At 45.8% G+C, this 18246-nt stretch overlaps 1 protein-coding gene across 2 annotated transcripts in view; it reads right to left on the bottom strand.

The window, feature by feature from the left end:
• Positions 1-5823: 5823 nt before the first annotated feature.
• Arhgap10 (Rho GTPase activating protein 10) overlaps positions 5824-18246 on the bottom strand; it is a 415566-nt gene continuing 403143 nt past the window's right edge. For both annotated transcript variants that reach the window (XM_017802706.2, XM_008851102.3), the window contains 3 exons: positions 16721-16873; positions 15482-15573; positions 5824-6538 (listed from right to left, as the gene is read on the bottom strand). In XM_017802706.2, coding sequence (XP_017658195.1) covers positions 6450-6538; positions 15482-15573; positions 16721-16873 — 334 coding nt within the window. In that variant the 3' untranslated portion in view covers positions 5824-6449. The remainder of the gene's footprint in view (positions 6539-15481; positions 15574-16720; positions 16874-18246) is intronic.

The following is an 18246-nucleotide window of genomic DNA, read 5'->3' as shown; positions in this document are numbered from 1 at the left end:
CCTGTTGTTTTGGAAACAGTTCATTTGAATGCCTACTGGTACACCTGGACTTTATACTTTTCCAAATTCTGATTATATGAGCTTCTGCCTACAGCCAAGATGGAACCACTGGGGTTCTACCTGAAGTTAGAAAGAGCTCTGTGTTGCAGCCACGTGTTCAGCTTTCTCTTTGAGGACTGATCAGTTATCTTGATTCTTACTGCTACTGTTCAGTCCACCAAACTTTCCTGTAATACTTGAGTACTATCTATACCACACAGGCACTGCCTCATCTCCACTCCCACAAGACTTTGAGATTCACATGGTGGACCAGCAATGTCCGGCTGACTCCAGAGATCTTCCTCCACTTTTCCCTCATGAGGTTCCCTTGGTCTGTCAAGAGGCTCAGCTCCCTGCAGAACCTGATGGTTACCAACTCCTTATGGGACTCTCCACAACATAGAAACACAAAAAAAGTAATAAGCAATTACCAGTTCATTTTAAACTACAAAACATTTCCTACCAGATAAATTCAAGATAGTTTTCAATGTGTCATTTAATGGGTGACTGTTCAAACTACTTGCTTTCAGAAAGAGAAGCCTATGTGAAAATTAAATCCAACACTGCTTAAACACAGCAGATTAAATTCTGGAACACATAGTGTGGCCACTGACCACAGGCCAGGAAAAGAGTTGCTTGTACAACAGTTTTTTGTAAAACATCTGTGAGAGCAAATTTTTGTGTAAAACTTGAAGAAATTTGACCTGTTAAGGAGCAAAGCTTTTCACAGAGAAGTCCCTACCCATGTGCACACTTGTGAAAGTAGAATCCCTTTCAGACTGAATAGGCTTATTCCTAGGTCAAGTGTGCCTTTATTTCACTCTGAAGAATTTCTCAAAGAATTCTCATGCCAAAATAATTCAGTTCCCTATTAGGAATCACTAGCTGAGAACTACCTCTGCTGCCAGAGACAGCCAGCTACTGTTTACCACAACAGTGAAAATCATGTTTGATACCATATGTAGAATAATAGACTCATTTGCTTCTGTATGTTGAATGCACCCCCAAAGTAAAGTGAAAACGTTTTATGTTAAAGTCCACTCTGATATGCCATTTGATGAATTATGCACATGTACAGAGAGATGACTTAATTACAAATATTTTTAGCACTTTAACATCCCCCATTTGTTAGTGCAGCATTTTTCTTGGAAATAAAACAGTGGTTTGCCAAATAGCATTAAATAAAAGAGCATTAAGATGTGATCCTGACCCTTGGAGTGGGCAGGGCCATCCAAAGCAAAGTGAAGCATGGGGAAAAATAGCAGGCGGTTTGGCGACTGTTGAACAACAGACGATTCCAGAGGTTAGTTCTTTGGTCTGTCTCCAGAGTCTGAGAGTGAGCCCAGGGAGTCTTCTGATTAGGACCAGCCTTGACTGAGTTTCGCTCATTTGTGTATCTGTAATCAGCCTGCAGCTGTCTGGTCTGTGACAGCTTTACTGCATGTAGCCTCTTATCATCCAGCAGGCTAACCTGGGCACAGGCAGAGCTCTAAGAGAGTTGGTGGAAAGGACTAACGCTTTCCAAGCCTCAGAGTTCATCAGGTTTGTGCCTATCCTGTTGGCCAAGCTAAGATCCAAGGTGTCAAGCCCAGTCAAGCTGAGACAGCTCTTAACAGAAGAGCATGGCTCCAGTGAGGGACAAAACACTGGTATTATATCAATCTACCACTCTCAGTTATTCAGACCTTTTGTAGAATGTGTGTTTCCCAGTTTCTTCTAGGTCAAACAAAAACAAAAACATTTCTATGGATTTAAGGCATTCTATTCATGCCCTGACCAGCCTGACTTGGGCTATTCCCACTCAGCTTTGCAGCATTTCCATAGCCACTAACCCTCCAAGGAAGAAATCCAAACACCAACACATGGCACTGAACTATCCAGCTTCATCCCATGCACATCCCCTGCCCAAGTTCAAAGTGCAGCTCCTCCTCTTGTTTGACAATCAGCAAACTCATCTTTGGATAGAAAGCACTCCAGCATATTCTTCTGGCCAGTAGACTGAGGTACTTTCAGACAAGTGTTCAAGCATTAGAATAAGCTGAGTTGCCCAAATGTGGGCACAGTTAAGATGCTGCCCAGACCAGCCAAGGAGAAAGTGACCTGACAGTCATCTGTTATGATGCCTATCTGTGGACACCCCTGCAATAACATCCTTAGAGAGGGGTGGAGAAGTGTGGCTGAAGAAGATTCAAGATGTCATAGAAAACATCTGGTCAAAGAAGAAGTAACCAGGCGTGAGAAAGACTGAGGTGAATGGGGAACGAGGACAAGCCAGGGTTACAGAGGCAAAGAGATGGGGAGAGATGGCACAGTGTGGACTGAGAACAAGAGCCTTTGCAGACAGCATGGAGGAGAGAAGCACAGGTAGCTATGTTAATCAGCTTTGTTCCGGTTGACAAATACCTGGGATGATTGACATTTAAGAAGGAGAGCCTTATTTGAGTCCATAGCTGCAGCAGACTCCATGTGTAGATGGCCAATGCTGGCTTTGGAGCCTATAGAGAAGCATAGCATCACAACAGGGAGCATGTGGTGAAGCAAAGCTGCTTACCTCATAAAGTCCAGAAAATAGAGGAAGGGCCCTGCTCCTTTAGAGCCTGTGCTCAGGTACCTGATTTCCACACACTTAAGTGCTACCTGCTAAAAGTCCCATCACCTCCCAATAGTGCCATATGCTGGAGACCAAGCCCTCAATACATGGGACTTTGACAGACACCCAAGAGCCAAACCATGAGAGTAGCTAGGAGACACTACCTCTTTCCCAACTCTCCATTTACTAAGTTCTTTCCTGCTGTTCATATTCGCCACATTATATTTATTGGTTGTCCCAACATCAAAAGGCACTAGGATTTCTCCGTTTCACAGAAGGAAACTTATGCATTAAAGATTTCAAGTCACTCACCCAAGGTCACCAAGGAACAAAATAATGAAAGCATTTGAAAGTCAGTTGTTTTAACTCAAAACATGTACCTTTGGGATGGGATTATGAGCACTTGTGTTCCAGACTTGAGTCCAATTCCCAGCACCCATGTCAGGTGGCTCACAACCACCTGTAACTCCAGCTTCAGGGGATCTGACATCCTCTTCTGGCCTCTTCAGGCATGTACTTACATATGCACATAAACATAAAAATATTAAAGCAGTCAGTCAGTTTTAGTTTCCTAGAGCTGCTGTGACAAAGTACCATAAACTGGCTGGCTGAAACTGTAGAAATTTCATAGTTTGGGAGGCTGCATATCTAGACATCAGTGCCAGAGCGGTTTCCTTCTGAGGATGCTGAGACAAGGGCCTGCTCTGGGACTCTCTTTGTGGCTTACAGATGGCTGTCTCCTTCCTGTGGGCTTCATGCTGCCTTTCCTCTATATGTACTTACCTTAAGTGTTGAAATTTCCCTTTGTCATAAAGACATCAATCATGGTGGCTCATGGCCCAACCCTGCTGTGTTCCATTTAACAGGTTACCTCTAGAACGATCCTATTTCCAAATGAAGTCACACTCCGACTTATGAGTGATGAGGATTTCAATAGCCATTGTCCAGGACTGGACCCAAGATAACATGGTACATCTGACTAGCTTGAGGACTCTAAGCAAGCACTTGCCTCCATCTTCTCTTGACTCCTCCTGGCCCACACTGTCAATGTATGAGGGGTACACTCCTCCATCACTGCTACATACCTTACGTTCCCTATCTGTATCCCACATACCTGCTGACATACTTGCTGCAGCAAAGGAATGTGGGCCTCACAGCCTCTTTGTTTTGATGTCACCTGGTATTACCTCATGCATGCAGGGCCACCAGGGAAACAGAACGGTTTGGCTGCTCAGGCTCCTGCAGCCCCTGCCCTGAGTTTATCTGGGGTAGAACTGGGCAGTGCTAGGAGAAGAGCCAAGATTGTTTCCGAGCAGATGTCAGCCTCACAGCCCCACTTGAAACAAGCAGCAAATCTGAGCTCTCTTCTGCCCAAACCCCTGCAGCGCTTCTGTCCCACCACAGGTTCAAGACCTAGTGCAAGCAGTACAGCTAGAGATGCTGCTGGAGCTGAGAGATGCTGCTGGTGTCAAGGTTTCTGTGAGGTGGGGTCAGGCACACAGGCCAACAGCCATCCAGAGATGCTCCAAGGATCAGCCACACCCATCTAGAAAAACACAGCAAAACACACCCTCTTTTCTGCAGGAAGATCAGAAATGATCCACCAATGTAACCAAACACTCATGCTCCTATTACTAAGTATATTTTGGGCCCTGCCCAGGGGAAAGCTCCCTACCCCATGGGGATGGCAAGCTGAGCCACATTGCTTGTGGGGCATATTCTGATGGAAACACCCTTGACTCTCCTCTGGCACTACCCTGTTTTCCTCCAGATAAACACAGGGTGGGTCTGCAGCTCTTGAAGCTAGAAGCAGCCTATGCAACTACCCCAGGGCATCACTGCTGTCCCCCTGGTTTCTCACAGCAGATTGGCCCTGACAGCAAAGGTGCAAGTCAGGTCACAACAGTAATATCAAAGGGACCAGCAGTTCCCTTTACTGAGCACATGGCACATCCTGGACCCACTGCTTTTATTCATTGATTTCAACCTCATAACTCAGGGGTATGGTTTTCCTTTCAGGAGGCAAGGGCGGAATCATGGAGATAGCTAGACTTAGCTGTGACTTACATAATCAAGTGGTCATAAGGCACTTTGAAGGGTGCATTCCCCTCTGAACAATGGAATCATTCAAGCCAGCAAAAAAATCAATTCCTGACTTGGTATAGTAAATAATTTTTAATACCCCTTGGGGACATACCAATTAGCACTGCTGGATATCTCAGAGTCCTGAGTTCACTATATACCTGCCCAGTGGACAACCCTTGCCTACAAGCACTTTCATAAAGTAGGTCATAACAAGAAACGACAGCTCAGAATGCAGGGCACTTAAGGTTCTACTTCCAGGGCCAAGCCAGTCGGGCACAGACCTCAGGAAAGCTACTGCAGTAGAGTCCTGAGCTCCTCAGGATACTCAATACTCAACAGGGCCCATGGTTTGGTGTCGTATGTGGTACTGAAATGGGCCTTATTTTGTCCTATAGGATAGACACTCAACAAACACATAATCCCTAGCCTCCTATGACCCTGCTAGTCAGCTTTCTGTTACTATAACAAAATACCAGAAATGATCAACTTGTTAAGTTTTGGACGCTGAATTTCATGATGGATGAGCCTCACTGCTTTGGGCCTGTGGCACAGCAAAACATGAGCACACAGCAGGACAAACCATTCATAGCTAAGACAAAAAGAAAGGGAAGGTCTTTTTCCCCTACAGAACTAGATGAGTCTGCTTTTCAGGTTGGATTTGGAGTTTAGGAAGAACAGAGCAGGGATACTGTGCTAGAATGGCATGTGGCTCCCCAAGGACTGACCTGGGTTCTTGAGCCGCTCGTGTGGTCCTCTTAAGACCTGGCTTCATCCAGCTGGGGCATGAATGCTGAGGCCTGGAGACAGGGACAGGCTGGGTGGTATGGAAGAGATCTGCCACCAGCGGGGCTGCAGCTCACATACATACAACTGCAGCCCTGCCCCATCCCAATGGCGTCCTGGGGAAAAGGCCTGAGCAGGAGGCTGGAAATCCTGAGGGATTTCACATCAGAGAGGGCCACTGCCATTCCTGCTGCAAATAAGCTAGGCTCTCCATCAATAATCCTACCTGGGAAGGCCACCATTCTTACCATGGCTGTCAGTCCATGAATCAGCTCAGGGGGAATGTACTTACCCATCTCTCCCCACATTAGGTCAGACACACCAAATAGTAAATTACATTTTATTTCATTTACAGAGGGGCTCTGGGGTAACAAGGTGGCACAGGGCAAACAGCGTCCAGGTGAGGAGCACCTGGAGAAGGCTGTGGTAAGCATATGTATGAACTCAGTGCAGCTGCCGTGAGCAGGCCAAGCGGGATGGGGAGACATGGAAAAAGCTTCTCTCTGCTTCCCTCCAGGTTGACCAACTCCCCTGCACAACAGCAGTCCTCTGCACACCTCAGCTACCAGGGCCACACATGCCCTGCACACACAGTGCAGGAGCAGTACAGTTCCCTTTAAAACCCAAGAGCAGGTACATGCAGAGCAGGATCCTCCCAGGTCAGTCTGGTGGTGCGGCTGCTGGTGAGGGCTGCCCTCCCTCTGTTTCACAGGCTGGATAATCAAAAACCACAAGTCCCAATGCCTGCCAGACAAGAATCCATTCGTCCACACTGGCCACGCTCTCCTCATGCACACATCTGCCCTGTCCTGTGCCGTGCGTTCCACCCTCCTCCCCAGCCCTGGAGTGCCCATGGTGATCTGAAGTTCCTGAGCGTGGCTATGGCATGTGGGTGCTGCCCCCAGGCGGTGCACAGGTGCCAGGATGAGCAGGGGCCCTCTGAGGCCAGGAGCTACAGCAGCTTGACGTAATTCTGTGGAATCAGCCCTCTCTTGCCATTCAGGGTCCCTTCCAGCCAGCCAGGTTCCCTCGAAGTTTGAACTGAAAAGGAAAGGAAATCACTTTTACAAGTTTGCCCCCAGTAACTGCCCTGGGTGCTCACCACACTACAGTGTTTCTTGCAGACCCCACCATGGAGTGGCCAGTAGAAAATGGAGCTACTTCAGGAACATCTAACAATAAAGCTGGCATGAAGGTTACTGATGATGGGTTCTGCCCAGGGTTGGCCACTACAGTGTTCACCTATCTTCCTGTAACAGGCTCTGGTCCCTCAGCTTCCAATCAGGCTCTTTCTAATTTGCTGTGCACAATGCTGCTCAGTGAACTCTCCAGAATGAAGAGCACACCATTCTCCTGTTTCAAGTAAAACCAAGCTTCTTATTGGCCTAGGATGGGGTCCTGCCTACCACTCCAGCAGATCCTCCACGCCTTACTCCATCATCAATTTCACCTGAATCATCCAGATAAATCCTGACTGGGATTCCAGGGCCTTTGTACATGCAATACTGGCTGCCTGGAATGCCTTTCCCCTACTTCTTCACCAGGTAACTCTTTTGCTTTAGACCAAGGGGACAGCCTCCCCTGAGGTAAGTCTGCCTTGGTGCTTACCACCACTCCAGACATCAGCCAGGCAGTGGTCTCACTCCCACACTGCATGGGGCCACTCTTGCAGGCAGACCTGAGCCTTACACATATGAGCACAGTACCTGATACACTTCAGGTGTCCATAAACACTTATAATGGACACATGAGAATGCCCAGGCTGGATGGCAAAGGCCACAAGGCCCAGGTCCTCAAACCAGGGTTTGGAAATCAAATACAAAAGTAGTCAATGGATCCCAGCTAGCTAAGGCCCCAATGATGATCAAGAGTAACAGTCACATATCTCAAAGGAGAGGAAGTGCTTTCCCACAAACCAATCCAGAAGCCAGCCCTGAAATTCAGCTTCAGATCATAACCCACAAGAATTATTTTATACCAAAAACTAAGTTTAAGTGCACACAGCACACAGTCTGGTGAAGCAATGTTCTTACCATGTGTGATGCTGTCCCTCATCCTATTGCTTAGTGATTGTCAACTGCAATTCAGCAAGTTGTGGCCCATTCATGTTTGGAAGACACTGATGATCAAATTCTAATTTTCCTTTTCACTGAGGTCACCATCTGTTCTCTCCCTTGGAAGAAATAAGCTGCATGCTGCTACCTGCATTACCTTGGCTTTCTGATACATCCTTCTATCTGCCAAACTTCTCCCTTGGTCCTGAATGCTCCTCACTCCAATCCCAACCATGCCTGAAGTCCAGAATTAAACTGCAGTTATCGGCTTTGCCCCTGTTCAGACCAGATGAGGGGCCTCATGCCCTAGTGTGTCTAAGACCCCGGGAGTACAAGACTAGTCTAGGCCACAACAGAAAAGCATCAAATATACGTATGAGATCTCATGTTCCCTGGTACCTAGCCCAATGTCTCACATGCTGTCATTTTTGCAGTATATAAGCAAATTAATGTAAGATGTGCTTTCATGTGAACTGACAGCAATTTACTTTCTTCATTCCCTCAGTGACCTTTTCTCTGACCTTGTTTCTAAGGGCAAGATTTTTTTTAAGGTTTTTTTTGCTTTTTATTTTAATTTATTTTATATGTATGAGTGTTTTGACCGCATGCATGTAAGTGCACTCATGTCATGCACTGTCCATGAAGGGCAGAAGAGGGAGTTGGATCCCCTGGAACTGTTCTGGTCAATTGTTAGTCTAAGGACAATGTTTTTGAAGACTTTATCTACACTTTCTTTCAACCAAAAGCTATTCTCCAGGATGTGGCCCCTGGAGTGTGAAGAAGCCCAGCGCTAAAGTCAGAGGCCTGGGGGTGGTGAGGAGACTGCATCTGGGAATTCCTTAACCTTTGTAAGTTTATGCAGATCTGTCCTGCATGTGCTCACTGTTTTTGGATGCATGTGTGCTCGTACACACGCACGCACGCACATGCACATGCACACAGAAACTAGGCATTAACAGAAGGCTAATGGAAGACAAAGAAGGCTGATGTCCAATTGTGGTGAAATGGATGCATGAGTAGGAAACTAGAGCTGGGCCAGGCATCTACAGATTCTGCAGGATCCTCCAGTCCTCAATGAAAGGTCAGATTCAGTCAAGGAACCAAGGAGACTTCTGTAATACCCAAGAGCCAGGATGTACTCAAAGGAGGGTACGTGGGATAGGATGCAAGAGTCCTGAATGCCAACAGCTTCCAGCCATCCCTCAACGCCAAAAAGGTGGCATGGATGAGGACTGAGGGGATTTCCCACCCTCTGGAGAGCATGCCCTCTCATGTCCATCTCAGGTTCCTGTCTATACACAGTTTATCTCCAGTGTTATGGTTAATTTTATGTGTCCATGGTGTCAAGGCCATGGTACCCAGCTATATGGCCATTGATGTAGATGATTCTGTGAGGTTCTGTCAATATTTTAGATGTTTAGATATAATGATCCAATCAGTAGACTTGGTAGAATTGCCAGCCCCATAATCCATAATCACATGACCCAATCGCTTAAAATAAATCAGCCACCCTTCTACCACCTCATACCACCTGTTTCATTCTCTCAACAATGCTGACCATGCAGGCAGTTTCTAAAGCTGTTTGTTTGTTGTTGTTATTTTTAATTAAAGCACCTCATCTCAGGAGTGTAATGGAATAAGATGGATTTTCAAGGCTCCAAGGTCAAGATCATGACTGAACCTCCCGGAGCCTCAGCATTCAATTTTCAAGGAGGGTCAGCGATAGCGGACTAGAAACTGTTCTAAGCATTACAAAACGAGAAAATTTCTGTAACTCTTGATGCTCCTGCCCCAATATTTCCAGGCCATACCCCAAATAGGGAAATACATTTATATGTCAAGAGCAAAATAAGACGGCTGGAGAGATGCTCTATCAGTAAGGTGCTTGGCAAGACAAGCATAAAGACCCGAGCTTGAGCCCCAGCACCATGTGAAAAGCTTCCTATGGTGGCACATGCTTATGATTCCAGTTCTGGGGAGACAGACATGAGAATCCCTGGGACCTGCTTGGCAGCCAGTCTAGTCTAATTGGTAAGATCCAGGCCAATGAGAGAATCTGTCTCATAGGAGACAGACAGTGTTCCTGAGGCTGATACCTGAGTTTTCCTCTGGCCTTCACATCACATCATTATCATATCACCTCTCCCTCCCCCACCTCTCTCTCTCTCTCTCTCTCTCTCTCTCTCTCTCTCTCTCTCTCTCTCCCACACACACACACACACACACACACACACACACACACACACACACAGCATTATCCATGTACACTCAACCTGTGGATACTGAGCATGGATCTGTATACCCAAGTCATATCAGTAAGGCTACTCTGTGGACTCCCCAGTCAACACTCAGTCTGCCAGTCCCTTCCTGTCTTTTCCTGGACCTGTGTGCCATGCTCTACAAACATTCTTTGGAGTTGGGGGTGAGGGCACAAGGTATCTTCATTTTCTCTGCATTGCTACTTAAATGACTTCCCTAGTTTGGAAAGTCATATGGTGGCATGTGACCATGTTGCTGCACCAAATACTAGCTTAAGGAACACTCAAGCCAAAAAAATAATCTTAAGTACCCTACTCTTAAAAAATTCCAGCAAGTCAGATCTTCATGACTGTATCAAGACTGCAGAGCAGATACCTAATGGGAGGAGCACAGCAGGGCTCCCAGCTTCTGGGCTGGCAGGTACTTCCTGCCTCAGAGCTGCTGATCCAAGCTGCTTGGCCATTACATTGTCCAGGTGGGGACGTATGTGAAGGTCCAGAAACTATGACACACTGAAACCAGAAGCTCGGGCTGCAGAAGCAGTCTTTTTTTGGAGATTTTGCCTTTTCCAGAAGCACTGCTCACAGCTGGAGCAGCCCCCAGACACATCTAAAAGAGGAAGCAGAGAGTCACAGGGCAGGAGGGCACTAGGAATCTGTGTGGCAGTGCTGGCTCTTTTTGGAAGAAAGAAGTTATTTTTAATCACAGTGTCTTTAAGGAAACTCAAAGCTCAGCATGATTTTGACAGGTATCACTTAGGGTTCCCATTGCTGGATTCTGAATACTCCTGGGAGTGCAGTCTCAGGCTGCAGGGCATGGAGCTCCTGCTGCTGCAAAACTGGCCCCATCTTCTCTAGATCCTGCTGCACATGCCATCCAGGGAAGGTAAAGCAAAATGAGGCCCAAAGCTCATCTGCAAAGACTCCAGAAGTATCCGTTCACTCACTCATCCCTTCAGTATGTCAGGGCAGGGCCAGTGTTGGCAGGGGCCCCTATGCAGCTGTTCTGGAAGGGCAGAGTGACCTGGTGGAAGATCCCAAAGGATCTCCTCAACAGAAAAACTATACGCATGGCAGGCTGCTGGATGTTGATTTTTTACGAGCAGAAGATGCAGCAATCTGGTTCCTGCCATTCCCCATGGGCCTTTTCTCATGAGCCATATTCTGCACGTAGATACACATAAGGACAAGAGGTCACCAGGAGACCTACCTATTGTCCTTTTGGTACTAACTTAGTTTATTTCACTTAGCATATCTTCAAGATTCACCTGTATTGTACAAACATCAGAAATTCTTTGCATGGCTTCATGATATTCCTATTTATGTGCATACCACATTTTGTTAATCCCTGTAGCTGCTGATAGACAGCTGGGTTGTTTCTGCCTCTGGGCTACTGTGAACACTGCTGCTATGAACACTGCTATACAGGTGTTTGCTGGCTCCCTGCCTTTACTTCTCTTGGCTACATACTCAGAATTGGATTGCTGGGTCATATATGATTCCATTAATCATTTTTTGAGGAGGTACTAAGTTATCGTCTACAAGGTTGTACAATTTATACCCCAATAGCAATGCACAGGGGCTCCTGTTTCTCCACATCCTTAACAATTACTCATATCCTCTCTCTCGCTCCCTCCCTCCTTCCCCGTCTCCCTCTCTCCCCACCTCTCTTTTTGGAATGGGTATGAAATGGCATCTCACTGTGGTTTTGCCACATCATTCCATCATTTACTACTCTGTAACAACATGAACCATGGAGCTGCTAACACTGCTTTGTGTGAAGCTTTATCCATAATAGAATTTAAACTCGGGCCTTTATGTTCTAGCATAATGTAAACTATACCTTCATGACAAATATTTAGAATCTTGAGGCTTCGACATAATAAAATCCCACGATCACAGCCTCAGCTTTGGAAGTACAACATGGCCCGCATGCAGGCATGAGTCTGTGAGCTCTGTCCTGTCTCTACACCTCACTCCCTTCCCTGCCCAAGGAGACCAGGGGCTCAAACATTAAATTTCTCATCCTCCTTCCTGAGCTATACATTTATTACACAAGTCTACACCCCAAATAATATCCTATTGCTTATTTCTGAATTTCAGAAATGATAGGCATTCCTGGCACTTCACATGTTTTTTATGGTTCCCTTGTGTTAGGAATGCATCTGGAAAGAAAAGTGCAGGGCGGTGAGGTCCACATATGATCAACTTTCCAAGAGAATGCCAACCAGCATTTCAAGGATTACTCTGTGTATTTGAGATCTTTAAAGTTTAATCACTAGAGACTTTTAAGGATTAATCTGAGCCACACCTGCTGCCCAAGCTGTGGAGACACTGTTTCTACATGTAGAAGCCAAACAAGAGCCTGGGCCCCACAGAGCCTCTGGCCTCAGCATCAACTACGGGCAGCTTGGGAAGACCACTATTTCCTACCTGACTAAAAGGCCTAGCAGCCTCAGGGTCACAAATCAAATGCAATTCTGGGGTTCCTTGAGCCCAGAGGAAAGGGGAAGGTCACCCTAACTTTAACAAGAACATTGCCTGCCCTGACACCACACAAGCACACCCCTTTCTGGTGAAGCATGGGGAGCATTTCCCCAGAGCTACAGAAACTTGTCTTCAGCCAAGAACTTGAATTCATAACTTAAATTCCGGCCCTCCCAGCAAGAACAAAAAGCATGAAGAATTATAGAGTGGCATAATTAGCAAAGATTCCTTTCCTTTCCACACTCTGGTTTAGGATTCCTCATTGTGTCTATTCCAAACCCTAACTATTGACAGCAGAGCCCAGGGTCATTCCAGGCCACTGATTGTCACAACTTGTTTCTGTTGTTGCCTGTAATACAGAAATAGATTACACTGCAGAATCCTTTGTGAGTGCTGGAAGATTCTAAATTGTTAAGTGGACACAGGAAAACTGTCTTGGGTGTCTCTGGGATGCTAAGTGTCACTGGTCTGAAGCAAGGGAGTGTTCCTGGCAACACCCCTGCAGAACGAGCTGTAAATAGTGGCCGCTTGGAGCCATGTCTGACTCTACAAAAGGTAACGCTGCATGACTTGCCTGTCTGTCTCATATTTTATTTGTTGTCAGAAGACCCTAACATCAAGGGCTTAACTGACATGTTCTGAGAAAGTACAGAAACCAACTACACACAGAAGATAAAGGTGCACATAGCAACTGAAAAGCACTCTGCTAAAGGGCTTCAACTTACCATGGCCTTTAAGAACTGTCCCTAAGGAACAGCAAGTCTCACTGTGCCAACTCTGAAAACTTTCCACTGAGTTCATGTGCGCCACTAGGAGAGACTTGGAAAGGCACTGGTAAGACACAGATCTCACAGAAAATGAGGTGTCTACATATTTGGGTAGGTAGAGGGTGTCAGCATACCAAGCAAACATTTTTGAAATACACAGCCTTGGGGGAAGGACTAAGAAACTACCAAGACACCTTTGGATGTCCCAGCCAGCATTCTAGATAAAGCTGGCTACCAGTACTACACGGAACCACACCTGAGAGAGATTCAACCTGGCTAAAACCAATGACACCTACAGCACATGCAATGGGTCCAGTGTGGTATGACAGCCAGCAACATGTCCCGAGTGTCTATGATGTTCAAAACTCTGTCTTCTGGAAGTTCCCTACATCATCTTGACACATCCTTGCAGACTGAGATGAAGAACTTGATATACAGATACAGGCTCCATAAAAAGTAAAGGGGCAAGCTCTGCTATCAGAGTAACTGCAGAGTTGGCAATGCAGAATTAACTACTGTAGACACTTCCTCCTTCAAAAACAGAGATCTCTGTGTGTGTGAGAGAAAGAGAGACAGAGACAGAGAGAGACAGAGAGAAAGATAGAATATCTCTATGTACATGCATATGTATATATGAATATACACATACTTTCTGACTCCTTTTTCAAAAAGATTCCTGAAAGTCATCAAGGGCTTTGGAACTGGAGAACTTGGGCCTCCTGACTCAGTCACCTCCTGGCCTTTCCTCTTTCATCCATGCTGGCAGACTGAGATTTGGTTTAGAAAGATACAGGCCTCATTTACATAGCTGTATGCCCAAAGAAGGTGTCGTGTATATAACATGGCTCTCACTGATCTAAGGGGGATCTCACTCATCCTCAGGCGGACAAGTCTAGAGTGAGCATTTGGCTCAATTCTGACCAAAGAGATGTGAAGGCAGCTAAAACTTGGAAGAAAGTTCTGGAAAAGTTTTCTTATTATAAAAGGAATACAAAGATGAGACACCCCCTTTTGCTAGAGGTATATGTGGCCTGGAACTCTAGCCATTTCCCACCTCTTAGGAAGAGCACAACAAACACAAATCTCCAACTGCAAACATTCAGCAAATATATAGGGATACTTTGGTCTTGATGACAGCTTTAATTAATCAATCCTGGAGCACACACTTATAGTCTTATCATGTAAGTCAACCTGTGATGGACTTAGCTGTACCTGTGTATTACTTAACATTCTAAATGTAAGACACCTACTGATAACCTTGTAAGACACACCTACTGAAGTTAACTATCTCTCAAGCAATACACAGGCTCCTATACAGACTTAGTTACACAAAGTAAGAATTCATCACCGTTTCAACACTACAATTTCAGCTTTCCCTTCTCTCAGGTGCTGTTCCAACATGTGACAGGCCTGGAGTAAGGCAGCTGTGTGACCACACTCTCATGGTAAAATTATCTGCACATATGTTATGGTGATATAGAATGATCTTATTGCCACTCCAAAAACAATCTTGTTGTATGAGGAGTGTGGTTGTTTTCTGATGCTACCAGGAGTCTCTGTCTCTCAGGAGCACATATCACGCATATATAGAAATTTATTCTAAACGAGGCAACTTGCTCTCTAAAAAAGCAACCCTAGCAAATGCTGCATTACTGACAGTACCACTGTGACTGTGGCGATGTGCCCCATGGACTCTATAAACAGTCTGCTAATGGGCCGTTCTGTCTCAGCATCCAAGGTTCCCTGCTTCTAGGAGCTCTTCCGGGAGCTCCGCCCACACTCAACATCACTGTTTCCACAGCAACCAATGAATTTCACAATGAGCTGACTAGGGAGGGGAGGAAATCAAGAGCAAGGGGCAAAAATGCATTCACTAAACCATACAAGAAATTGTGAAATGTTAAAGCAGGTACAGCTCCTAAATGTCTGTGTATGAATATTAATTACTCAAATAAAAATACACACACACTTAAAATGCAAAGTCATTATTGTTATCTGGAGATTCACTGTTCAAGCTGGCAAAAATGTAAAGCACAAGAATGGTGCAGGAGAGAGAAACCAGAGTGTTTTGAGAACAGGACTCCTCAGTGACAACCCGAAGCCTGGTTAGGGATGAACTGAGAAAACAAAGGCTGTGACTCAGAAACATTTAACTCCAAGTGCCTCTTCTCACCAGGAGAAATGACCTGAATGAAGATCCACATGGGTTAAAGTGGTTGGAGAACAGCCAAGAAACAGGAACTGCTGTATCCACCATCAACACATCTTCTGGAGCACAGGCGGGCGCTAGAGCCAAGTAAGTCGGCTCTACAAGCCACAGCATCAAAATACGGCTACAGCCAGTAACTGGGCCTCTGCGTGGCAGATATCCAGAGAAGACAGGAAGTCTCCCACCACAGAGCTCCAGCTAACACTTACCATCCTCGAAAATTGCTCCTATTTCAAAGGATAATTCCGAGCTGTGTTCTGCCTCACATGGGTACACTGCGCGGGCCTTGCGATTGATAACGCTGCAGAGAGAACACAGAAGACTTGAATGAAACACTCGGAAACAGACCCCTCACAGACCTGTCCCTCATTTACATGCCAAGAGCGGGGCAATGCCTTCTAAAGAAGAAATGACAAGGACAGGAACATCAAGTACAGCCACAGCGCTAGATTTTCAAGTAAATGATAGGTTTCCAATACAAACCTTTCCCTACAGAGCCTCCCTGAGAAGGTGACAGTGAGCCAGTTCACCATAGTCTCCTTCCTCCCTGCCTGGTGGGATGTCTGTTCCCACTGCTCAGCCTTGTGGGAAGCATGGGCTTGTTACCTCTGAGTACTTCTTCTGTGCATTATGGACAGTGATGGGAAGAGGCATGCACATTAAGTGGACTGCCAGCTGAGTCGGTGTGTGATACCTACCTGCCCTCACAGCACTCTGGAAGGAGCTGTCATCCTTTCTTAGGTTTTCTCTATCGAGACCATTCTGTCCCCAAAAGGCACACAAGGCTCAGCTTCTCTTGACTTGTGTTCTGAGCCCCCATGAGAGAAGGACACAGTGGGAAGGGAGGGGTGCCATACTCGGCCAGACCTAAGCCGAGGGAGAAGGAAATGCTCTGCCCTTCTGGAAGCAGGGCAGCCACTAATGTTAAGAACCATGCCAGTAGGTTTCACAGGGCTCCAGATACCACAAATTCTTCTCAAGAACCTGCAGCCAGTCCTACCTATCCAGTAGGACTCACATCTTCATGTCATCCAGCCATGAATTTAAAAAAACTGTATTTGCAATGTGCAACATCTGCAGGTTTTTCTTTCTTATTATTCCCCAAACAATACATATAGTAACTATTTATACAGCATTCACATTATATTAGGTATTGTAAGTTATCTAGAGATGATTTAAAGTGTACAGGAGGGTAAGTGTAGGTCATATGCAAATACTAACGCATTATACATGAAGGACTAGAGACAGGTATAAGGGGTCCTGGAACCAATCCCAACCATGCCAAGAGATAACTGAACTTGCTTCTGAGCTGAGGCCCAGCCCTGATACAAAGTTGCCCATCAATGCCAGAGAATCCAGGCCAAGCATTTTCCAGCAGAGAGCACAGAGTTGTTGAGCCCCTTTTGTGTGTCACCACTGTATTCCATGTCACACCCCAAATCACATACCATTCTGGCAGCTTGTCCACAATGGAGGCAGCAGGAGAGAGGGGGAATGGTGATGACCTGGGTGAAGGAGGTGTAAGGGCTGGGCTGGAACTTGGTGTGGTTGGAGACTGCAGGTTTAGCCACTGCACCATAGATGGTCGGGTCTGGCTTGGCCTAAGGATGCAAGTTTGAAGGACGAGATTAATAGAGTAAAAACCCAGAATACCAGGTGTACAACAGTCTCAGCCCAGATAGCAAGGGTGCCGTCTCCAGACCATGTCTCCAAACCACCAGGGACAGAGTCCTCTCCACACCCTCCCAGGACTGTAACCCAAACCGCTCCAGAACTAGCTCCATCTCAAACCAGAGATACCTTATTGAATTTCTCCAGGTTTGTGGAGAATCTGATCTTGTGTAAACTAACACCATTATATGTTGGCCAATTTGAAAACAAATGCTCAAAATAGTGGTTTGGACTTCTCATATATAGATGTCCCTTGATGACAATGGGGTCACCTTATAATAAACAAACCCACTCAAGATGAAAATACTGTAAACTGAAATTGCTTTTACTGCTTTACACTGATAAACTGAACACTCTACGTTAGCAACACAGAGTACCATAGAATCTGGTGGATGCCCTTGGGATCACATGGTTGCCTGGAACTTGTAGCTCAAAGCTTCTGCCCAGCACTGGCCAGTACCACCTACCACCAGCCCAATAAAAGATCAAACCTCAAAACAGTTGCTACCAAATGCATATTGTTTCCTCACTTTCATTAGTTCAAACCCCTAAAGTTAAACCTTTGTGTATTGGAGACCTGTCCTTATCCATTTCTTCTGCTTACAATAAAAGTCACAAAAATTTAGTCAGATGCATGGCCGATAGCTGACAGAGACCAACATACAGCACTGTAATGTTGAAAGCTCTTTCATTTGGTATTTACCCATGGGAACTCAGAAAAACTTTGCTACCAACAATCAAGATTCCTCCAGAAAGAACAAGAATCTAGAGTTTTGAAGAAAGATCAGTGAACTGCAATCTTTGGTGTTTGGGCATTCTTTAGTTTTTCCAAAGAGGACAGTGAACAAACTCCTGGAGGAGTGTGGCACCCTTGTGATTATCTGATCACATAAACATGCCAATGTAATTAGTCAGCAATTAGATATGGAGTTTCGTAACTATGGTATACAAAGTTTTCTTTCTTTTTTTTTTTTGGTGGGGGGATGTTTTTCTGAGACAGGGTCTCCTGTAGCCCCAGTTGGCCTGGAACATGCCTGTAGCCCCAATTGGCCCCAGTTGGGTCTCCCTGTAGCCCCAGTTGGCTATGCAGACCAGGCTAGGGTTGAACTCATAAAGATCTGCCTGCCTCTACCTCCTGAATGCTGGGATTTAAAGTTATGTGCAACCATGGCCAACTACAAGTTTTCTTTTAAAAAATATTGGGAAGTTAAGAACACTGACTGTTCTTGCAGAAGACCCAGGTTTGAATCCCAGCATCCACATGGCAGCTAACAACTGTCTGTAACTCCAGTTCCAGGGGATC

This window comes from Nannospalax galili, unplaced genomic scaffold, assembly GCF_000622305.1.
Source record: "Nannospalax galili isolate Female #2095 unplaced genomic scaffold, S.galili_v1.0 scaffold585, whole genome shotgun sequence".
Lineage (NCBI taxonomy): Eukaryota > Metazoa > Chordata > Mammalia > Rodentia > Spalacidae > Nannospalax > Nannospalax galili.
The sequence above is the reverse complement of the archived record's forward strand: the minus strand, read 5'-3'. Positions and strand labels throughout refer to the sequence as shown.